The sequence below is a fragment of the Mastomys coucha genome, unplaced genomic scaffold (assembly GCF_008632895.1).
Source record: "Mastomys coucha isolate ucsf_1 unplaced genomic scaffold, UCSF_Mcou_1 pScaffold21, whole genome shotgun sequence".
In the NCBI taxonomy this organism is placed as follows: Eukaryota; Metazoa; Chordata; class Mammalia; order Rodentia; family Muridae; genus Mastomys; species Mastomys coucha.
This window is the reverse complement of record NW_022196904.1, coordinates 135,382,205-135,403,774: the sequence shown is the minus strand read 5'-3', so window position 1 is coordinate 135,403,774 and position 21,570 is coordinate 135,382,205. Positions and strand designations below refer to the sequence as shown.

The 21,570-nt window shown below is 51.0% G+C and overlaps 4 protein-coding genes across 8 annotated transcripts in view; 1 reads left to right on the top strand and 3 right to left on the bottom strand.

The window, feature by feature from the left end:
* Positions 1–6,692: 6,692 nt before the first annotated feature.
* Ndufv1 (NADH:ubiquinone oxidoreductase core subunit V1) lies at positions 6,693–11,953 on the top strand. The gene is made up of 10 exons (XM_031389128.1): positions 6,693–6,899; positions 8,027–8,109; positions 8,184–8,354; positions 9,430–9,613; positions 9,911–10,100; positions 10,665–10,877; positions 10,962–11,128; positions 11,339–11,420; positions 11,538–11,683; positions 11,788–11,953. Exons 1-10 carry the CDS (start codon positions 6,828–6,830, stop codon positions 11,872–11,874), a joined length of 1,395 nt encoding a protein of 464 aa, XP_031244988.1. The 5' UTR covers positions 6,693–6,827; the 3' UTR covers positions 11,875–11,953.
* Positions 11,954–12,653: 700 nt separating this feature from the next.
* Positions 12,654–17,276, bottom strand: LOC116103310 (double C2-like domain-containing protein gamma). Of its 5 annotated transcripts, XM_031389131.1 has the most exons (11): positions 16,215–17,276; positions 15,786–16,089; positions 15,563–15,642; positions 15,420–15,491; positions 15,155–15,264; positions 14,939–15,074; positions 14,773–14,826; positions 13,396–13,553; positions 13,225–13,306; positions 13,010–13,106; positions 12,654–12,939 (listed from the first exon to the last, which is right to left on the bottom strand). In XM_031389131.1, exons 2-11 carry the CDS (start codon positions 16,027–16,029, stop codon positions 12,809–12,811), a joined length of 1,164 nt encoding a protein of 387 aa, XP_031244991.1. In that variant the 5' UTR covers positions 16,030–16,089; positions 16,215–17,276; the 3' UTR covers positions 12,654–12,808. The 5 variants fall into 5 exon arrangements, with proteins under 5 accessions (XP_031244991.1, XP_031244989.1, XP_031244990.1 ...); XM_031389129.1 differs by having other exon boundaries at positions 12,654–13,106; XM_031389130.1 differs by having other exon boundaries at positions 12,654–13,106; positions 16,852–17,276.
* Positions 17,277–17,407: 131 nt separating this feature from the next.
* Positions 17,408–18,914, bottom strand: Nudt8 (nudix hydrolase 8). Its single transcript, XM_031389135.1, has 4 exons — positions 18,670–18,914; positions 18,186–18,318; positions 17,805–17,882; positions 17,408–17,715 (listed from the first exon to the last, which is right to left on the bottom strand). Exons 1-4 carry the CDS (start codon positions 18,861–18,863, stop codon positions 17,488–17,490), a joined length of 633 nt encoding a protein of 210 aa, XP_031244995.1. The 5' UTR covers positions 18,864–18,914; the 3' UTR covers positions 17,408–17,487.
* A 1,031-nt stretch (positions 18,915–19,945) lies between these two features.
* Tbx10 (T-box transcription factor 10) overlaps positions 19,946–21,570 on the bottom strand; it is a 7,559-nt gene continuing 5,934 nt past the window's right edge. The window contains exons 6-8 of the mRNA XM_031389127.1: positions 21,165–21,232; positions 20,877–20,971; positions 19,946–20,500 (exon numbers count right to left, since the gene is read on the bottom strand). Coding sequence (XP_031244987.1) covers positions 20,211–20,500; positions 20,877–20,971; positions 21,165–21,232 — 453 coding nt within the window. The 3' untranslated portion in view covers positions 19,946–20,210. The remainder of the gene's footprint in view (positions 20,501–20,876; positions 20,972–21,164; positions 21,233–21,570) is intronic.

The window sequence follows — 21,570 nt, the reverse complement described above, 5'->3', positions numbered from 1 at the left end:
AGTTTTACAGATGAAAACATTTGATGAATGCAACCACACCTGGGGCACAGAGAGGTCAAGGAACTTGATCAAAGCCACAGAGTCTGTCAACAGAAGGGCAGAGGCTTAAACATGACTGAATTCAGTTTCTGCTCTCAGCAGCCTCACCTTAAGGCAACGATAGTCTACTTGATGGGAAAGGGATCGAGGTGATTAAGAAGGAAGGTTACTCCATCACCTCAGATGCCAGTCACCAAACACCTTTCAGGATAAACCTGTGCTCCCGGATGATCCTAAAATGTGATCAAGACCTCTCTCCCCAGGGACAGATAGAGCTCAGTTGGTGGGGGTTGGGGAGGGCTGCCTAACATGCATGAAGTCCTGGGTTCAATCCCCAGCTCTGCATAAAATTGGGTGTTAGGGTGCCCGCTTGGATACCCAGCAATCAGAGGTAAAGACAGGAGAGAGACGTTAAAGCCCCCTTGCTTTTGCAGGGAACTTGAGGCCAGGCTGGCAGCACTGACCTCGTCTCAAAACCCGACAGCTTTAGCCAGCTTCATAGTTACTGGCGGTCACAAGAATTTCAGATTTAAAAGCATTTGGCTTCAGGATAGTGGGCAAGGAGTTTAGTTTCTTCTGTCAAATTGTAAATTTTTTTGAGCATTGAACTCATGTGCTACTGTAAAGTGTCTTTTTTGGTTTTTTTTTTTTTTTTTTTGGTTATTCAAGACAGGGTTTCTCTGTATAGCCCTAGCTGTCCTGGAACTCACTCTATAGACCAGGCTGGCCTTGAACTCAGAAATCCGCCTGCCTCTGCTTCCCAAGTGCTGGGATTAAAGGCGTGTGCCACCACAGCCTGGCACTCTTTTTTTTTTTTTTTTTTTTTTTTTAAATCATCGGGAAAACAGAGTGCAAAGAAGCCAAAGGGATTATGGCAATTAAGTTGGGTGGTGAAAATACTCAGCTACCATTTCTTGATTTTTATTTTTTTATGTATGTATGTATGTATGTACGTACGTATGTATGTACGTATGTATGTATGTATGTATGTACGTATGTATGTATGTACGTATGTATGTATGTATGTATGTACGTACGTATGTATGTATGTACGTACGTATGTATGTATGTATGTATGTATGTACGTATTTTTGAGTCAGGATCTCATACAGCACAGACCAGTTTCAAACTAACTTACTGTGTTGGCAAGGATGATCTTGAACCCCTAATCCTCCTGCCTCTACACTCCACCTCTTGAGTGCAGAGATGAAAGGCATGCATAACCAGGCCTGGTTGATACAGCCTTGGAGTACAACCCCTCTAGTCTCTGTATTTTGTATACTTACAATGAAAGAAAACTAATGTTTTTAACTTTTGAAATATGAAACCGGTTATAGTATTAAATAAGTATTTCCTAAGGAGAAGTCCCAGGCAGGCAGGCTTTCATCCCATTCGGCCAGTAAACAGTTATTCTATATAGTTGGTCCTGGTGGGTGAAGAAAGTTCCTAGGGATAGTGACATCCACAGGGCTCCTCAAGAGGAGGAATAGGAAGAAAGGGGCCAAAGGGCCCAGCAGATCCCTGATGTGCGTCAGCCATGCAGACAGGGCAGTCGGAGCCTTGAATACTGGACCTAGGAACCTTAAGTAAAGTCCCGGGTCAGTGAGGAACTGTGAAGATTTTCTGGTGGAGGGTGAGGAACAAACAGGTCTGGGATTTATAAATTTCTCCTGCCTCCACATTTGTGGAGAATGAATTAGAGTGGCTAAGAACCAAATGGGGGTTCTTAGGGGACTTGAAAGTTTCCAGGTGGCAGATAAAGAGCCATGGCTCTGAGGAAAGGCCTGTGGATGAGGGAGTAGGAGTGCCCGCTGGAAGGGACAGTGTGTGTGAAGATGTGAGATGGCAGGCGCCCTCATGTTGCCTGGTGTCCAGACAGAAGCCAGGGACACAGATAATGACACAGCAGGGAACAGGCTGAGAGAGAAGGGAGTACCAAGCCTTGGACCCTCCAGAGGAAACTGCTTAGGAAATGACCAAATGGATCTTTGGTTAGTGGCTCAGTGGTTAAGAGCACTGACTGCTCTTCTAAAGGTCCTGAGTTCAAATTCCAGCAACCACATGGTGGCTCACAACCATCTGTACAGCTATAGTTTACTCATATATGTAAAATAAATAAATAAAAATTTATTTTTTTGGTTTTTCAAGACAGGGTTTTTCTAGCCTCAAACTCAGAAATCCACCTGCCTCTGCCTCCCAAGTGCTGGGATTAAAGGTGTGCACTACCACTACCTGGCTAAATAAATCTTTTTAAAAAATATTCTCTTGGGCTGGAGAGATGGCTAGTGGTTAAGAGCACTGACTGCTCTTCCAGAGGTCCTGAGTTCAATTCCTAGCAACCACATGGTGGCTCGCAACCATCTGTAATGGGATCTGATGCCCTCTTCTGGTATGTCTGAAGACAGTGACACTGTACTCATATAAATAAAATAAATCTATAAATAAAGTAAATCTTTAAGGAAATATTTACTAAACAAATATCCTTTATCCCATTTAACAATATAAAAGTTTGGGAATAATTTCATAGACTATATTTCCAACAGGACTCAAGAGGAAATCCTTAGGAGACCACAGGGCAAAGGCAACAGAATTAAAACACAGCATCAGAGACTGGAGAGATGGCTCAGTGGTTAAGGGCACTGGTGGCTTTTCTGGAGGACTGATTCCCGTGGCCCACGTGGTGGCTTACACCCATCTGTAACTCCAGTTCTAAAGAATCTGAGCCTCTTTTGGTCTCCTCAGCAGCAAGCATGGGAGTGATGCACAGATATACATAGAGGTAAAACACCATACATATAAAAGACAAATCTAGCGTCACTTTACATTCTTGAGTTCACAGTGCAAGGCAGTAGCCCCAAGCATGCTCTGCAAACATACACTGGAAAGACATCAGCCTGTAAACAGCATGCCACATTCCAGTCTGACATTAAGACTATTTTGTATTTATTTATTTATGCCATAAACAGTTCTGTTTTTCCAGAAGATGTTGAACTATAAGTGAGTGAGAAGTCCATAGATATCATTTGTTATATCTCTTGGTTTTGTAGGCTAATTTTATGTTATTATTAAACTATATCTCACCCTCAAAAAAATAAATCTTTTTTAAAAAGATTTCTTTCTAGCCTAACTCAGCTTCAAACTCATGTCTATCCTCTTGCTTTAGTCTGCCGAGTGTTGCAATTACAGGTGTGAGCCTGTACATCCAGCTGATAGGCCTCTGTGTCCCCTCTGTGATTTCTCTCTGCCTCTCCCTGCCTCTCTATGTGACACACACCTCTTTACCAAGGTCAAAGGCAGGGCCTTGAGCATAATAGGCAAGCTAAGAATATCTCTAGCTGCCTCCTTTAAAAAAATGTTTTTTTGTTGTTGAGAAAGGGTCTCCCTATGTATCACTACATATGCGAGGATGGTTTTGAAGTTGTAGCAATCCTCCTGCCTCCACCTCAAACTCCATTCTTTATTTGAGGAGCACTGGCAGCTGTACCAAGCTGGATAGACCCACTTAGCATGTCTGCTAAGCATGTCCAACTGTTAGCTTCTGCAAATGGGGTTCATTACTCCTACTGATGTATGTGGAAGGCTTAAGGGGATAACACATGGTAAGCACTTGGTGCTGAGTCTGCCACTAGATGAATGTGGGTCCTGTCCTCCATTCTCCATTTCTGTCACTTCCATGACCTGCATCTTGTCCCTGGCACTTCTTCCTGTGGTCTGAGTACTTATGATGGGGTGGGGGTGGGGGGTCTGGAATACCCTGGCTGTACCCTGTTCCCCCTCCTTCTGCCCCCAAATGATCCACAGACTTAGGTCTAAGCTCTGGATTAGCTGTGTAATCTCTAGCTCTACCCAGAAGGGAGGGAGGGGGCGCCTGGGACTGCCCTGCCAGGTGTGAAACTTTAGGCAGGATGTGGATGCTCTTGGTGCCTCTTTTGGGAGCACTGATGAATGCAGTGACTGTTGCAGGCTTGTGAGTAGTTCTGTGGGTCCTGCTGAGTGACAAGCACTATGGGAAGGAAAATCTGGATTTAGGTGCAGTTCTACCAGTCAGGGAGGAAATCCTTCAAAGGATAATTTTTCACCCCCACAGAGTTAGCGTCATCTAGCGCTACTGTCCCAGTTTGCTGTCTATTTCAGTGGTAAATGCCATGACCAAAACAAACAAACAAACAAACAACTTGGGGAGGAAAGGCTTACATTTCCATGTCACAACCCCTCATTGAGGGAAGGAATGGCAAGAGCTCAAGGTTCCTGTGGGCAGAAGTGATACAAAGGCCACAGAGGAACACTACTTATTGATTTGCTTTCCATAAGCAAATGGCTTGTTCAGAATACAACACAGGACCATCTGCTCAAGGATGATTTAACCCACAGCGGGCTTGGCCTTCCCACATCAATCCTTAATGAAAAAATGCTCCCACAGACTTGCTTACAGCAACTTAATGGAGATAATCCCTTAGTCAAAGGTTCCCCCTTTCAGATGACTGATTTATGTGAAGTTGTAAAAAAAAACCAAAAAAACCTTCTAACCAGCACACTTGTGGGCAGTGTGTGAGTAAACAGGCCTTCATCTGTCTCTTACTACACTTCTAAGTCAGACATTGTAGACACAATTTTGGAGTTTTGGTTTCTTTGAAAAACACAGAAAGCCAGGCAGTGGTGGCACACACCTTTAATCCCAGCACTTGGGAGGCAGAAGCAGGTGGATTTCCAAGATGGAGGCCAGCCTGTTCTACAGAGTGAGTTCCAGGACAGCCAGGACTACACAGAGAAACCCTGTCTCGAAAAACAAAAGAACAAAAAAAACAAAAAAGAAAAAAAAGAAAACAAAGAAAACAAACAAAAAAAAAAACAAACAAAAAACTCACAGAAATATTATTGGAATGTGTTTTTGTTTTGATCCTAAGTGTGAGGATATAGGGCTGCTTCAGATTGTTCACAGCAGCTGACTATGATTTGCCTCATGCTCTAGCAAGGGTGTGATTTTGCCAGCTACAGATAGTTTCTGTGATGATGTGACATTTGGAACTTCATGGAGCTTTCATAGGATTATATAAATGCTAGGGCCCCAAGAAGTTGTTAAGTAGTTGTGCACACAAAAGAAACAAGAAGAGGAAGAGGAGAAGGAGAAAGAAGAAGAAGAGGAAATAATTAGACATCCTGACAGCAAAGATCAGACTTGCCCCAAGGAAATGATGCCCCTAATCAACAGGAAGTAGTCTAATGATAATGTTGCCCCCTTTCTGACCCCTGATTTTATTCAGCTGTAAGGATCCATGTTCCACTGAAGAATGATACCCTGGATTCAAATAGTATGTAAACACAAAGAATGTTTTATCCTGCAGAAGTCCAGCATGCTGAGGTCTCCCATTACCAAGACAGACACCCAAGTGAGCTCGTAGGTTCAATTTAAAGCCTAGTAGGGCAACAGTAAGACCCTGTCTGACAAAGCAGAAGGAAGAAGGAAGAAAAGAAAGAAAAGAAAAGAACCTTTAATCCCAGCACTTGGGAGACAGAATCAGGTGGATTTCTGAGTTCGAGGCCAGCCTGGTCTACAGAGTGAGTTCCAGTACACAGAGAAACCCTGTCTCGAAAAATCAAAAGAGAGAGAGAGAGAGAGAGAGAGAGAGAGAGAGAGAGAAGAAGAAGAAGAAGAAGAAGAAGAAGAAGAAGAAGAAGAAGAAGAAGAAGAAGAAGAAGAAGAAGAAGGAAAAGAAAGGAAAAAAGAAAGGAGAAAGAGAAAGGAGAAAAGAGAAAAGAAAGGAAGAAAAAGAAAAAGAAAAGAAAATGAAAGAAAAGAAAGAAAGAAAAGGAAGAGAGAAAGAAAGAAAGAGAAGGAGGGAGTGAGGAAGGAAGGAATGAACGAAGGAAGGGAGGAAGAAAGCTCTTATATCTGGGGCTGGTTTGTGAATCTAGCATAAGGAAGTCAAAGGACCGCAGCAAGCTGAAAGTCAGCTTACTCCATATAGTGATTTTCAGGCCTGCCAGAGCTAAATGAAACCTTATCTTAAAAGGATAACACGCAAAATGGTTTTGTTTTGCTTTTTAAAAGTCACATCAGAACCAGATCAAGTTCCTTAAATACCAACCTAGAGCTGGGTTCTTAAGAAGGAGTCAGGCTTCAGTGTGTAACGAGAGCCCCAAGGCATGATCCCTGACAAGGGGAGGGGAAGCCTTGCAGCATGGTAGGAGCCTGTGACGCTCACCCACTATCCTTGGTCTCTGCATCACTCTAAAAGGCTTACAGACACACTGCCCTGGGAAGACCTATGCAAAGATGCTGGGTCAGCTTTGTGGGAGGTGAGGGCCCCTACCAGTTCTGTTGTTAATAAGTACTTCCCCAGGGTACTCGGATGCCCAGAGGGAGCGCTTCCCCCTGTTGTCCAACTAATTTTCTCCCCAGCTTCCATTCGTGCATACAGCTGGTGGCAACTAAATGCAGAGTCTGTAGGCAGTGGAATACTTGGGATCCAGCAGAGGGCGACACGAGAGCCTTGTTTACTAAGGAAAGGAAACGAGTCTCCAAGAAAGGAGAGTCTGGCCAAGCTGGACTACATCTCCCAGAAGGCCCAGCACGAGAGAGTAAATTTCCGGTCTCTGAGCCCGCGCCCTGTTAGTGGGCCGAGGCCGAGGGCGGAGCGCGAAGGAGTGGAGGGTCTTGGACACGCCACTGGCTGCGGACGTGTGACGTACTTCCGGTGCGCCCCCTACCCCGTGTGTTTCTGTCGCGCCGGTCCTGCGGTTCGGAGTTGTGAAGGTGACAGCCGGAGGTGACCCGTCTGGTTCCCGCGATGCTAGCGGCACGGCATTTTCTCGGCGGGTCGGTTCTCGTGCGGGTATCTGTGCGTTTCAGCAGCGGCACGGTGAGGCCCGCCCTGATTCAGGAACAGGCCTAGGATGTATGAGCAGCGAACGGGGTTGTGGTCCCCCTTGCAGAGTCCTCTCCGAGCTACCACCCGGTCTGGATAAAAACTAACAGTCTCAACTCCAGGCTGACGCCTTCCAGTCCAGCTTCTCTTGTTTTAACAACCTTGTCTTAGGGCGAGGGTTTGCAAGTTTTGAGACATCTTAGACAGTCTGTTATTTCTTGCTCGCAGCCTTACCGGGTATCAGGGTCTTCGCCCCATTTCAAAGTTTAGAAAACAGCTTTGAAAAAGATGTGTATCTCCACAATCTCCCGGCAGTGTTCTGCTTCCAGTAGTGGCCAGAAAACACTTTTGTGATTTTTTTTTTCCTTTATGAGATAGGGGCTCATTATAAATTGTTCTAGGCTGTATTCAAATTAGTGTTGATCCTCTTATCAGCCTCCCTGGGTGCTCCTGGGACCACAGGCATCCATCACTACACCTGAGGATAAGTGCTTTTAAGGAGGTAGGAGTGGATGTCAGGCCACTTTCTACCAAGTCATGAACCATTCCAGTCCACACCTCTCCTTTATCTCAGGCCACAAGTCCCTCTTGTTTCCCAGTCCCAATGTGACATTTCTCTTCCATCAGTGACCACATACTACCTCTTTAGCAGAGTTAGTGAAATCAAGCCCCTCCTTCTAATCAGGTTTTGCTCTATTGGAAGAGCCAGACAAACCTATGCTGGACTTGGGGAAGCAATATCGGTGCTGTCGCTGAAGTGTGGCATGGGCTCCCTGGGGACCATTTGCTTTTAGCTTTGTGACTTTCCTAAAGTTCCTTACTGTAAGGCTGAGGTAGGGCCTCAGTTTCCTCCTCTAGAAAGTGGAGGAAAACATTCCCATATCGAATGTTACCAGGATGAATTGGGATGAAGCATGGAATGCTTGCCTCGGTAACTTCTAAACAGGAAGCACAGATCGATATAAGTGGTGGTCAGATGCTATGATGCTTCAGAGACTTAGAAGTCTCTGCCCCTCTGTGGCCCAGTCCCTCCTGTGTAGGAAGGCCCAAGAAGCTGAAAATTCTGCCCCAACCCCTCATAGTCCCTGAGCTCTGGACCTCCTGACCTTCCATCTCCCCAGACAGCACCCAAGAAAACTTCATTTGGCTCACTGAAGGATGAAGACCGGATCTTTACTAACCTGTATGGGCGCCATGACTGGAGGTGAGACAGTGCCCTTAGCCTGCTGGGTCCCCTAGCAGGACTTCTCCTTCATGTCATTTCCCTACTCTGTCCAGGCTGAAAGGTGCCCTGAGGCGGGGTGACTGGTACAAGACAAAGGAGATCCTGCTGAAGGGGCCTGACTGGATCTTGGGTGAGATGAAGACATCGGGTTTACGTGGCCGTGGTGGTGCTGGCTTCCCCACTGGCCTCAAATGGAGCTTCATGAATAAGCCCTCAGATGGCAGGTTTGTGGGGAGTGTCCTGAGCTCTGGTTGCAGGACACTGGACTTTGGGGCTGATGCTGGGAAACTTAGCAGGCTGTAAGAGGACAGATAGAACTTAAGAGGTATCTCTTTCCTCAGCAGAGACGTAAAATGTTACAATCCATACAAGATTTTGATTCAGACAGACCTTATTATTCAAATGCCAACTTTGCCTTTTAATAATTAGTAAATGTTGGAGAATCTGGTCCTTTTGATTTCTTCTTTTTTTTTTCTTTTTTCTTTTTCTTTTTTCTTTCTTTGTGTGTGTGTGTGTGTGTGTGTGTGTGTGTGTGTGTCTGAGTGTGATATGTAGGAATTTAAAAGGTAATGTTGGTTCAGCTTTTGACCTGCAACTTCAGTTGACACCTAGTCACCTAGAATGCAAATTATAAAGTTAGCCACTGGGTTAGCATAATGGCTCAACAGGTAAGAGAGCCTGCCTCCAAGCCTGGTGGCCAGAGGCCATCTCTAGAACCCACATGGAAGAAAGAGAGAGCTGACTCCCACAAGTTGTTCCCTGAACTTCCCATGTGTTGTGGCACATGCTGCATCCACCAGTAAGTCAATGTAATAAAAAAAACTGTTTTCGAGACAGGGTTTCTCTGTGTAGCCCTGGCTGTCCTGGAACTCACTCTGTAGACCAGGCTGGCCTCGAATCAGAGAGTCTGCCTCGTGAGTCTGGGGTGAAAGGTGTGTACTACCACTACCTGATCTTTTTTTTTTAAATCAGCCACTCTACTTCCTGTTAGCCTCAGTGCTGTGATAGAGGTTGAAGAACAGTTCTTATGACCAAGAACTGAATTGGGTCTTAAGGGAAGCCCAGGGAGAGATGTTGGATTTGTTCTCTCAGGAGAACATGGCTTATCATGTGGACATACCTGGTCACAGATGAAATAGGCAGTGAGAGTCCTGTTGTCAGTGTGACACAAAGAGAGCCTTGGGTAGGGCAAAGAGGATCAGCTGCCTTGAGGCTTCTCTGGGTGCAGAAGGAGTGGAGTTTGGTTGAGAACTGGGTCCTGGTGGGTCTGTAGCCTGACTGATGTGCAGGACCCCACAGGCCCAAGTATCTGGTGGTGAATGCTGACGAGGGAGAGCCAGGCACCTGTAAGGACCGAGAGATCATGCGCCATGACCCTCACAAGCTGGTGGAAGGCTGCCTGGTGGGAGGCCGGGCCATGGGAGCCCGGGCTGCCTATATCTACATCCGAGGGGAATTCTACAATGAGGCCTCCAATTTGCAGGTGAGCACTTGGGCATTGGCTGATGGTGCAGGAACACCTCAAGTGCTGTCTTTCCTGGCACAACCATTCTTAGATGGTAGTACCAGTTTCTGGGCCAGCAAGCAGCGTAGGGGGTCGGGGGTGGGGGGTTGGGGGGGAATTCCCTGCATCCGTCAACGACATTACCTGGTCCCAGAGTTCTTCCTTTTTGTGCTTCAAAGTTCAACTTAGGAAGCCTTCAAGGGTTCCATGGGCCCTGGATTAGAGGCTGACTCTTGGGGTACGGTGGGGCTGGGGAGCTTACACCTTGTCCCACAGGTAGCTATCCGAGAGGCCTACGAAGCAGGTCTGATTGGCAAGAATGCCTGTGGCTCCGACTATGATTTTGATGTGTTTGTGGTTCGTGGGGCTGGGGCCTACATCTGTGGAGAAGAGACAGCGCTCATTGAGTCCATTGAAGGCAAGCAGGGAAAGCCACGCCTGAAGCCGCCCTTTCCAGCAGATGTGGGTAAGATTCTGCCTAGCCCTGGTTGAGGCCTTGCCTCAGCTCAGCTCCGTGGGACCCTGGATCTGACCAGGTGCCTCTGGGTGGTTCTTGCAGTGCTTTTCCGTGCCCTTTGGAGGGGAGGACAGATTGATGGGAAAGGTGTTAATAGCACAGGTGGGGAAGGTGTTAATAGCACAGGCTCTGCCAGTGCCACACACAGCCTTTAGTTGACATCAGATACCCATGTCCCCTCTGGGCAGTGTACTTTCCTCTTGTCCTAGGAGCTAGGGGTGTGGTGGTGAACAGGAAATGCTGCCCTGGAGTCAGGTACAGTGTAGGCCAGGAGTGATGAGGAGACAAGAGCAGGACATCCCACTAACGAGAATCATATTCCCAGCGGGGTGGTGCATGCCTTTAATCCCAGCACTCAAGAGGCAAAGGTGAGTGAATCTCTGAGTTCAAGGCTGTCCTAGTCGACAGAGTGAGTTCCAAGATAGTTAGGGTTATGCAGAGAAACCCAGTCTCAAAAAACAAAACATGTTCCTATTCCTGGGAAGTCACCAGTCTCTTGTCATGTCCTTGAAGGAGTGTTTGGATGCCCCACAACTGTGGCCAATGTGGAGACAGTGGCTGTGTCCCCCACCATTTGCCGTCGTGGTGGCACCTGGTTTGCTGGCTTTGGCAGAGAACGCAACTCAGGTACCAAACTGTTCAACATCTCTGGCCATGTCAACTACCCCTGCACTGTAGAGGAAGAGATGTCTGTGCCACTGAAAGAGCTGATTGAGAAGCATGCTGGTAAGCCTGGAGCCCACTCAGGAGGGGCTGTGCTGGGAGAGGGCATGGGGAGAGCCATGACAATCCTTTTGGAAATTGTCACAGGTGGTGTCACAGGTGGCTGGGACAATCTCCTTGCTGTGATTCCTGGTGGCTCATCCACTCCGCTGATCCCCAAATCTGTATGTGAGACAGTGCTGATGGACTTTGATGCTCTGGTGCAGGCTCAGACAGGCCTGGGCACGGCTGCGGTTATTGTTATGGATCGCTCGGTAATGGCCCTCATGCCCCACAAACCTAATGCCAGCCCGGGTGTGTTCCCTCCCTGGGCTTCTCTGAAAATTCTCTTGACTGGCCCTTGGCTCCTGATTCCTATAGACTAAAACCCTATACAGTGGGAGAGTGTGGTCCAGAACACTGGGACCCAGGTCAGGGGTGTTATGGGAGGCTAAGATGCCTGCACACTATTCCTTGTCTCCTAGACAGACATTGTGAAAGCCATCGCTCGTCTCATTGAGTTCTACAAGCATGAGAGCTGTGGCCAGTGTACCCCGTGCCGTGAGGGTGAGCTTCCAGGGAAGGCTGGGATGTTGTTGCTGAGCTGTTCTTAACCTTCCCCCATGAGGCCTGCATCCCTTCAGGGTGAGAGACCCTCAGGCCCCTCTTGCTGCTCCGCTACAGGCGTTGACTGGATGAACAAGGTGATGGCCCGATTTGTGAAAGGAGATGCCCGGCCAGCTGAGATCGACTCCCTGTGGGAGATTAGCAAGCAGATAGAGGGCCATACCATTTGTGCTCTGGGTGATGGGGCCGCATGGCCAGTACAGGTACACACTGCCCTGCTGTGTGACACTAAGGTGGGGGCGTTGACAGTCCAGAGCTTTGGAAATTTGGAAATCTGGTTCATACAAAGCCTTCCTCACCTTCCCAGGGTCTGATCCGACATTTCCGGCCAGAGCTTGAGGATCGGATGCAACGGTTTGCCCAGGAGCACCGGGCCTGGCAGGCAGCCTCATGAGCCCATATCCTAGCCTGCTAATTTCTCATCCCTTTGGGAAGCTGGACAATAAACAAGTGCTGCCCACTCTTCAATCACAGCTTGCCTGGGACTTCACTTTTCTCCCCTCCATCTCCTACCTCCGTGTGGAGATTTGTTCCTTCATTGGGCAAGAGAAGCAGAATGGGAGCAGGGCAGTGAAGGGTGGACTCTGCTGGGCGCCCACTTCTCTTTCTGTGTCACTAGGGGACCAATTCAAGGGCTTTGAGCATGGTAGGTAAACATGCTACCACTGAACTATACCCCTAGTCTTAAATTTGGTCCTTCACTCCCCTCCCCCAAAAAAGCCAGGCAGTGGTGGGGCACGCCTTTAATCCCAGCTCTTGGGAGGCAGAGGCAGGTGGATTTCTGAGTTAGAGGCCAGCCTGGTCTACAGAGTGAGCTCCAGGACAGCCAGGTATATACAGAGAAACCCTGTCTCGAATCTCCCTCCAAAAATTTGGTTCATCATGGCCTTTAAAGCAATGGTTTTTAACCTGTGGGTTGGGACCATTTTCGGAGTCTCCTATTGCATTTGTATTAGAATTTGTAACAGTAGCAGAATTATAGTTATGAGAAGAAATTAAATAATTTTATGGTTGGGGTCACCACAACATGAGGAACTGTATTAAAGGGTCCAAGTATTAGGAAGGTTGAGATCACTGCTCTAAGGGGTGAGAGACAGAGAATAGAGGCCTGGTCTGCCCTGTGAGTTGAGGTCATAGGAGAGGTAGACATTTCTAGGGAAAGGACAGGTTCTGAGCTGGCAGAAGCAGGTATTTATTTTGCTTTGTGTTTGGGGGTTACATGACTGGAAGGAGACAAGAATGCATAGCAGACGGGATAACCTGGAGCTCTTTTCAGATGCAACAGACATCTTGGCTCCTGAACCAGTTACAAGCAGGGCCTGTGCTGACTAGTCACCAAGTTGGGGGGGCACACTGTCCAGCAGGTGCCACAGTTCCAACCGGCGGTCACAGTGGCCTAGGCACTCCCGCCAGTGGCGCAGGCGTTCCCCACTGGCTCTGCCACTCAGCTGCACCCCACCTGCCAAGGGATGGGTTAGTAACCCTCAGAGCTCGGGAGGCTCCCTCCTGCACCCTGTGTTTCTGCTCACCAATGAAGTCATCAGCTGTGCCCAGGTCATAGTCCCACACAGACACCAGCAGTGCCTTCTGGGCCAGCTCCTCCCGAAGACCTGCATAAAAGAATTCCTGTAAGGAAAGGGACAGGAAGATGTGAGTTCTTTGCAGCTTAAGAAACAGGCTCAGGTAGGACCTGGTTTGCTAAATCAAGACCACACTTGACTGGGGTCTCGCAGCTGTGGCCCACCTCATTGAACTCAGGGTTCAGGGTCTTCCTCCGAACACTGGTCTTATATTTGGATTTCTTCCCAGAACTTGGATGCAGGAAGCTGGAGGGAGAGATGGGCTGGGTAGGCATGGCCGAGCAGAGCAAGAACCTCCTCTCACCCTTCATGCCCATCTGTCTGTTTCTACTCACAGGCGGACAAAGGGGTCCGAGTAGCCATTGGCATCCATGGGAGCAAGGTGGGCACAGCGTAGCACACCCACCAGCAGGCCACCACGCTCGGAGCTGTAGCACAGGGACAGTAGGATGCGTCCACGTTCCTCCCCAAACACCTCTGCCTCCATCTCCTCCTGCAGGTGCAAGCTGTAGTCAGACCTGTCCAGTCTGAAACCCCCCACCTGCAGAGGCCAGTGTCCCAGTGTGAGCACAAATGCCTATAGAGAAACCAGGCTGTCAAGTTGATTTCCCTAGATAGCCATTTTCCCAGTACCCAGTGAAGAGACCTTATAGTAATACTCAGAGATCTGCACTCTCCAAAGCTCAAAAAAACAGGTAAGGGTTTGCTGCTCATGTCAGAACAAGTAAGGGAACTGATGGTGAGCATCACAGCCATGCCAGGGGCTTTCTAAGTGGCTGTCCCTGTGCATTGGAAGTAGCTCTGAGATGCTGTCATCACGAGAGACAGGTTTCTTACCTCTTAAGCCCACCTTCACTTCACTGTCTGGCAGACTATCTTATGAATGTTGTCTGCATATTCTTAGACACTAGAGCTCCCCAGCTGGGATGAAGGCCTGGGATAGGATGCCTTCTTTCCCATCTTTGGGATAGAATTGACAGCAGAGATCCAAACTTCCTTAACATTGGCGGTGCTCAGTGTCGCAGGAGTGCTCTGCCAGCAATATATGCCCAGGCATGAATTGCACATGGGTTCTGGGGTTGGTGGACTCTTTTAGGGTTCTCAGCGATGTCCACTCTTTCTGTGGGGCTCACAGGCCTGAGCTTAGCTAAGCAGACACTACAGAAATCTGGGGCTCCACTAGAGGGCAGGGCACCTCCACTATTGACAGGAGCAGGAGGAGGGCCTGCCTCCCAGCCTTGTAGGTAGGTGTACTTCCTGCTAGGTGAAGGGGTTTCTGGGCAGGATCTCAGGTGGGGTTGAGTAAGCCCTGAAGTCATCCTCATTGCCTCCTGAGAGGCAGACGGAGAGGGATCCACTGCCCTGACATTAGTAGCAGACAAGCAACCTGGGAGCTTATTTTTTCTACCCTGCCTAATCCTCCCACCTCTGGCCACAGCACCACCTTTTAGGCCTGCCTACCTATAGTCTGAGACCTGTGCAGGCTGTTCTTAGTGTTTCTCTGACTGCCCTAGCAAAAGAGCCACTGTTACCTTGCCCAGCCCCTGAGACCCTAGCAGTACTTGAGGACTCAGAACTTATAAGAGAGATGGACTCAAATTCCTCTAAGCCCTTAGAGGCCTGGATGCCTGCCCATTCTCACCCCTGATCCCAGCCTGAGCCATCTAGGCCTGCCAGTCTCCGTACCTGTTCACTCAAGCTTTGCTACCCACCTCCTCATACAGAGACATGCCACGGGCTGTGTCCAGGATCTTGGGCCTCTTGGTCTAAAAAAACCAGAGCATTTGATCACTTTAGTAGATATTGTCCAGGACCCCTTCCCAACTCTCCCCATGGCTCCTGGTCCTGTAGACCTAACTTGAACTTCAGCCCACTCACCAGCCTCCGCTTCTCCAGACAGATGTCAAAGCTCCTGGCTCGGTTTGGCACCAACTTCCTCAGGGGCACTCGTAACTCCCCCAAGGGGGGTGCTCGCCTCCGGCGCCGCAGCCGTGAGTCCTCACATACACATAGCCTGGTGGCCACCCAGGTCAGTCCTGGTCAAACAAGCCCCACCCCCTGCCTCCCTACTGGTGCCCTGATCTGGGTCCTCACCTCAGGGTCTTCCGTCCAGCATCCTGGCACGTAAAACCATGATAGGTGAGTGTCTCTTCCCAGACAGGTTCCCTGGTGCCTCGAACAGTGCGGGTCCGAAGCTGGCTGGCCTGGGGTCAGGAAGGCAAGTCAGCCGCCCTCCTGGCCTCCTGCCCTGACTCTTGGAGCCTAGCAACTGAGATTTAGTTCTTAGGGTAGGGTGAGGTAGGATCAATGGGTACTCTAAGCTGGAACTGCTATGTGAGGGCCTGGCTCTTACTCTCACCTTGCTGGCTCCTGGCAGCAAGTTGGCTTTGACATAGGTGTCCACAGAGCCTGCAGCTGGTGGCTTGAGGCCCTGGAAACAGAAAATGGCTGTAGAGAAACCTGTGGCTTGTCCCATCCCAGGAACTCTGCCTCTGTCCTCACCTTAGCACGATGGGCTGTGCAGTGCAGGGCGCTGTTGTCCGCATCAAAGAGAAGTGTGAACTCCAGGGTGCCTAGGGCAGCTAAGGTGGCAGGCGGTAAGCACGGTGACCCCCCCCTCCTACACCCACTTGTCCCACATGGCACTTGCCTGGCCTCTGCCATGGGTGCCAGAGACACCTCTGACCCCATCCTAGGGAGCCTCCCGATTGTCTCCCCTACTCACTGCTGTCATCCGAGTCTCCTTCAGGCTCAGGGTTGGGCTGCAGCTGGGATGCAGAGTGGATTGCTGGGGCCAGCATTGTCTGCTGATCTGGGGCTCGCAGCACCGGCTCCAGGAAGGGGTAGAAGTGTGGGAAGTAGTCGGAAATGAGGCGGATGGGCCGAATGGGGCCAGGGCTCACATCGATGGCCATGTGTTCCTGCATGCTCACCCGCTGTCGCCCACTGGCTGGCCCTGCACATGCCATGGTGGTCCAGGCATAGGGACTCAGAGAAGTCCCCACCTACTGGGGACAGCAGGCACACACCTGACCACAAAGATGGGATGAAGAAGCTTCATCACCAAGGCTGCCCTAGGACAGACCAAAGTGTCCTAAGACACATTGCCCCACTCGCAAGGTCAAGGCTGGAGTCAGCCTTCTGGGATCCTTACCTCTTGAGAGCTGTGTCACACTGCTTTGCGGCTGCTGGCTCTCGGTGTATGTTTGGGATGATAGAGCCTGAGACTGAGGTGACCCATCTGAGCAACTGTATGACTGAGCAGGGAGGGGACCAGGAGCCTACATTTCCCAAGGGCCCTTCCCTAGCACTGGGGGCCCAGCCTTGTCTCCTGCCTCTGCCCCCTCCATTCACACTCTGATGAAAGGAGCTATTTTTACCACCATCATGTGGTCCTGCTGCTGGGTAAGGAGGCTGCAGGGCCAGAGGTGCCAAAGGGGGTGTGTTGGGGGGTAGGCAGGAGAGGAAATAGGTGAGAAGGGCAAAAATGTGGAGGGATAGAGAGGGAAGAGGAAGGGATAGGGGACTATGGAGGCGTGAAGGGAATGGGGTCCTTCTGCAGGAGTGGGTATAACAGCTGGGAGAGCCCCACATTCTAGTCCCCTCAAGGAAACTAGATGATCATACCACACTCTTGCCCTCTCCCCTGGCTGGGAAAACAATCGAAGCAGTGATGTCCCTGTCTCCCTCCCAAGTCTGTCCCGTTGGCCTTATAGCGGCTCTCTGTATGGTGGAACTGGCCCCTTACTCCATCTCTGTATGGCTCTTTTCTTCCATATCCCAGGCAGTACCTTTTATTTGACTGGCCTTCGCCCTGGCCATTGGTCGCATCATTTGAGGTGTTCAGAGCAGGGGAGCTCACTGACAGGAGCTGTCCAGCATCCCTCCCCCTTCTGCTCCACAACAGCTTATTGGTTCTGAGACAAAGTCTCACTACGTAACCCAAGTTAAGAGTGGGCTTTGGGTTCTCCATGCTCCTGTCTCCACCACTGGAGTGCAGGAAGTCCAGGGGTATGTCACATGCTTGGCTTCTTTCACTTCTTAAACCATGTATGTATGTACATATGTGAACATGCATGTCACGGTCAGACGACAACTTGCAGGAGTTGGCTCTCTCCTTCCACCACGTGGGTCTTAAAGATCTTCATTCACTAAGCCTCTACCATGTTTTGTTTGTTTGTTTGTTTTTGAAACATGATATTTCACTGGCCTGTGTCTCACCAAGTAGCCCACACTGGCCGATCAGCAGCCCCAAGAGATCCATCTGTCTGTTTCCTCAGTGCTGGAATTACAAGGGTTGCCACCATGCCCCATGTCTCACTTTCCACACAGAAGATGCCAGAGGAGAGTTGTCAAATACCTTTTTTAATCAGTTCTGGAGTAGCCTGGCCAAATGAAGGCAGAGGCACTTAAAGGCCAGGCAGGTCTCAACCCCTAGGCAGCTCGGGGACAGCAAGGGAGGGCTGGTAGATGCCAGGGGCCAGCAGCTCCAGGGTGAACCCAGTGATGACAGCTGTGAGGCCCCAGACGCGGTGTGGACCATGCAAGAAGACAGGCAATGTGTAGCGGAATTGGCCACCCTGGCAGAAGTGGGTATACCCCTGGTTCTGTGTCTGTAGCAAGTGGGCCAGAGGCAGCTCAAATACTTCATCCACCTGTGGTCAAGAGACAGAGAGAGGGTGGACAGAGGATTGCCTATGAATCCCTGGTAGGATAGCCCAGCTCCCCAGTAGCCCCCATTCACCTCCTCAGGGTTGGGCCTAAGGCTCTGCAGATCCAGTGGGCCCACGTTGGCAAGCACCGGGACTATGGTTGCCTTTCCCTGGGGTAGGAGAAGGGTGAACAGTCAGGAGGAGCAAACTTAGGAAGCAGACCCTACTCTGCCATCCAGGGGCCTTGGGTAGTAATGGCCAAGCCCTCCAGTCCCTGTCCTTGGTTTCTTGCCACGCTGACTCACAGGTTCCCTTTACCTGTACTACCCCAGAAATCTCCCACTTGCCATTCAAGCCCAGATCAATGCGGCCTACCCTGCAAGCCTTCCTGGACCATGTCCTGGACTGAGCAGGGCTGGCTTACCCGGCCACGTGGGGTACTGAGTGAGTGTGACAAGATGAGGGTGGCTCACCCGGTCATACACTGGCTGCAGGACACCCCACACGTGCTCCTTGGACACCTCTAGGCCCAGCTCCTCCTGAGTCTCCCGAAGAGCCGTATGTATTATATCTTGGTCGTCGGGATCACACTTACCGCCTGGGAAACTAAACGGGCAGAGGGAGTCTTGGGACCACAGGTCGTCTGGAGGCAGTTTACCTCCCTGTGCCATTAGAGTAAGGGGGACAGGCACTGGAGATGCAGATTATGGCATGAGGGTCTGGCAGCCTGGCTAAGACTATGCTGGGGCTCAGACACCCCATGTCTGCCTATGGCGTCCCAGTGGTGCAGCTATCGACCCCGGGTGTTCTCGATTTCTGCTAAGGGCGAAGCTAAAGAAGGGGAGCCCCGGATCGGCTCTCTTCAGTCTACAGTAAAGGGGCAGAGTCCTTTTTATGAAAGAAAAAATTCAGAGGGGTATGCGGGCCACAGGTAGTGCGCCGGCAAGGCCGGCGTACCTGACTTCCCCTTTGTGCCTCCCAACCAGGCGACTGGAGCGCAGAGTGTAGAGCAGCGCCGGGACCCCGCGCACCAGGCACAGCGGCACGAGCACCGCGGCTGCTGCGGGCCGCGAGCGCAGCCGGGCAGTGGTTCGTGCTAGCAGCTGCCGACAGCGCTGCTCGTCCTCCGCGGACAGGCAATCAGGCAGCATGTCCTAGACGTCCGGGACACAGGGAGGGGACGCGGCAGCGCGCAAGCTCCAAGCTCCAGCGCGGGGCGGGGACCTAAGCGGGAGCCGGAAGGGGGCGTGCCCTCGGGAGGCGTGGCTTCCCGGAGGCGGACTGGTCCGGGACTGCCCTTACAAAGCTTCAGAGACCGGCGGGGCGGGCATTTGCTGGGGTAGAGCCTCCGAGATGGACGAGGCAGTGGCTGCTGGGGCGGGGACCTCAGAGGAATTTCAGACAAGGCCTGCTGACACAGAGCCTCGGAGACCGTCTGTGTGTGGCTTAGGGCGACTGGGGTGATTGCTAGATGAGGGCAGAAGCGGTTTTGTGTACAGGGACCAGAGCGCCACCTAAAGGAAAAACCTGGCCTAGAGCTGATGGAAGGCGTGTCCGGAAAAGCCTGCCAGCTTCGCCTGAGTTTCTTTCCAGGGGCGTGACTTCCCTATCAGTGTGGCACAGTTGGTTTGGACTCTGCTTAAATAACCTGAATTGAAAAGGTCCTGACTTCAGGTTCGGGAGTTGGGATGTCTGGCTGCTGAAGATCTTCTGGGCCCCGTTTCTCTTGCCTCGTGGGTGTCCGTGCTTTCCAGAACGTCTCGCAGGAAGAGCTCCGAGTTGGAGCAGAGTCAGAGTCCTCCGGTGCCTCTGGGCGCCAAGAGAACGAAGAATAGGCGCCTCCCTCAGCCTTATCCCACCAGACTCTACCGAGAGGACTTCAACCTGCACTTTTACCTCCGGTTCTCCAAGTCTACACCCACCCCTACCCTGCCTGTGTGATCCCAAGCTATCATATTAGGCACACTTCGATGGCCCCTGACCCTCAGGACCAGCCTTAGAGCATCGCATTTAAATGGAATGATGAGTGTCAGCTGTACTTTGCTGTGTGACTGTGAGCTGAAACCTCTCTGAGCTGCTTCCATCCTTATATGGGTGCACAAAATTGGGGACACGCCGCAGCTTTGCTGGTGTGGTCAGTTATCACCCTGGGCCCTAGGTCCAGCTTTTGGAGACTTGTAAAGGTGATGGGATTGTCTGGTCTTCGAGTTCCTGTGGACAGAAGTACTGTGACTGCTGTTGCCAAGCAGTTTAATGTGGGGGAAGGACAATCGAAGCAGGATTTAGAGGAGTCATCCTCGAGGCAGGGGGACAGGATTCAATCAGGACTTTTGAGTAGGAAGTAGGCCTGATTCCAAGGCTAGCAGGCCCCACCCAGGCTGGCTTTGAGGCAGGAGCCACTGCCGCCAGGATTTCCGCCGCTTTCCTCAGGAGATGTCTTACAGAGGAGGGTAGGAGAGGTGGAGCACAGGGTAAGGGGCTTCCACAGCACTTGCCCATCACTGGGTGGCTTGGTTAGGCACCAAGCACAAGGCAGAGGTGGGCAGGAGCCCCAGCCCAGCTGCAAGGGTTGGGTCTTCCTGATCTCCAGCAGTGCTGATGTTGGGGAGAGGGTAAGGTGCCAGCCGAGCTCTTGGGGTCCCAGCGTGGCTCGGGGATCCAGGGTACAGGTTCTGGTAAGGGAGGGGTCTGTAGGTGGCAGGGGCCAGCAGGACATCAGGGGCAGGCAGCAGCTTGTGGTGTGGCTGAGTAGGGGACCTGGAGCTGGAAGCTGAAGCTTTACTGGTATCTGAGGGAGAAGATGGATTTCCTGTCACATCCCCAGTCCTAATATTGAGGCCTACCTTGTCTGTCTTGTCTCTGGCCACACATCTTGGCCTATGTAGTATTTACCCTTGTTCTTTGCCTGAACTCTCTTCCTTACCTTCTCTATCCAACTGTCTCCCAGTCCCAAGCTGAGCCTTCAGTCTCCAGTGCCCAACTCAGGATCCACCTCCTCCAGGAAGCCCAGCAGGCACCCCTTCTTTGCTCTGAACCCTGTCCCTGCCCTGCTTTCTCCTGTGCCTTCCTGCCCAGGTAGGGGTTGGGGATGAGGATGTTGCCCATGGTGAAGCCCCTTCCTGGAGGCCTATGTGCTTGCCATTGTGTTTGTCCTGGGGCCTCACCTTTCTCCCGTTCTGCAGAGCCTTTAAGCAGGCAGGAACCGAGGCTGCTACGACTCCGGGCAGGGATGCTGAGCAACGGCCGGGGGGTTACAGGCCTGAAGATAGGGCAAGCAGGAATGAGCCCCCAGAAGTTATGGTCAGAGTCAGATAGGGGATCCCAGGGCATACAAGAGGACATGACCATGAAGCAGGTCAGGAGTGAAGGCCTTAGGAGCTGCTTGGGATAGAGGGGTGGAGGGGCCAGGGCAAAGCTAGGCTTATAGCAAGAAGGCAGGGGTGAGACGATACCATGAGTCTGGGTCAGCCTCTCTGAAGCCTTTGGCAAAGGGGTTGCTGGCAATTTTCAGCTGTGTGATCTACAGAGAGAAGGTATAGTTGTGGACTGGGCTCCAGCCATTGAGCCCTAGGGGCTCACACTTAGCCCTGGGGACTTCCAGTCCGCAGGACCCAGAACCCCTTGGCCCAGGATCTCCAGTGCCAGCAAGAAGGCAGATGTCCAGGGGACAGAGGCACCTCCAGCCTCAGTCTCTGCTCCTCAGAGATGGGCCGGTCCTCAGGAGCTGTAGGGCGCCCCACCCGGTGGTTCTGATAGGTTGACCCACCCATTCTGATAGGCTGTCCCACCTGGTGGTTCTGATAGGCTGACCCACCCGTTCTGATAGGCTGTCCCACCCGATGGTTCTGATAGGCTGAC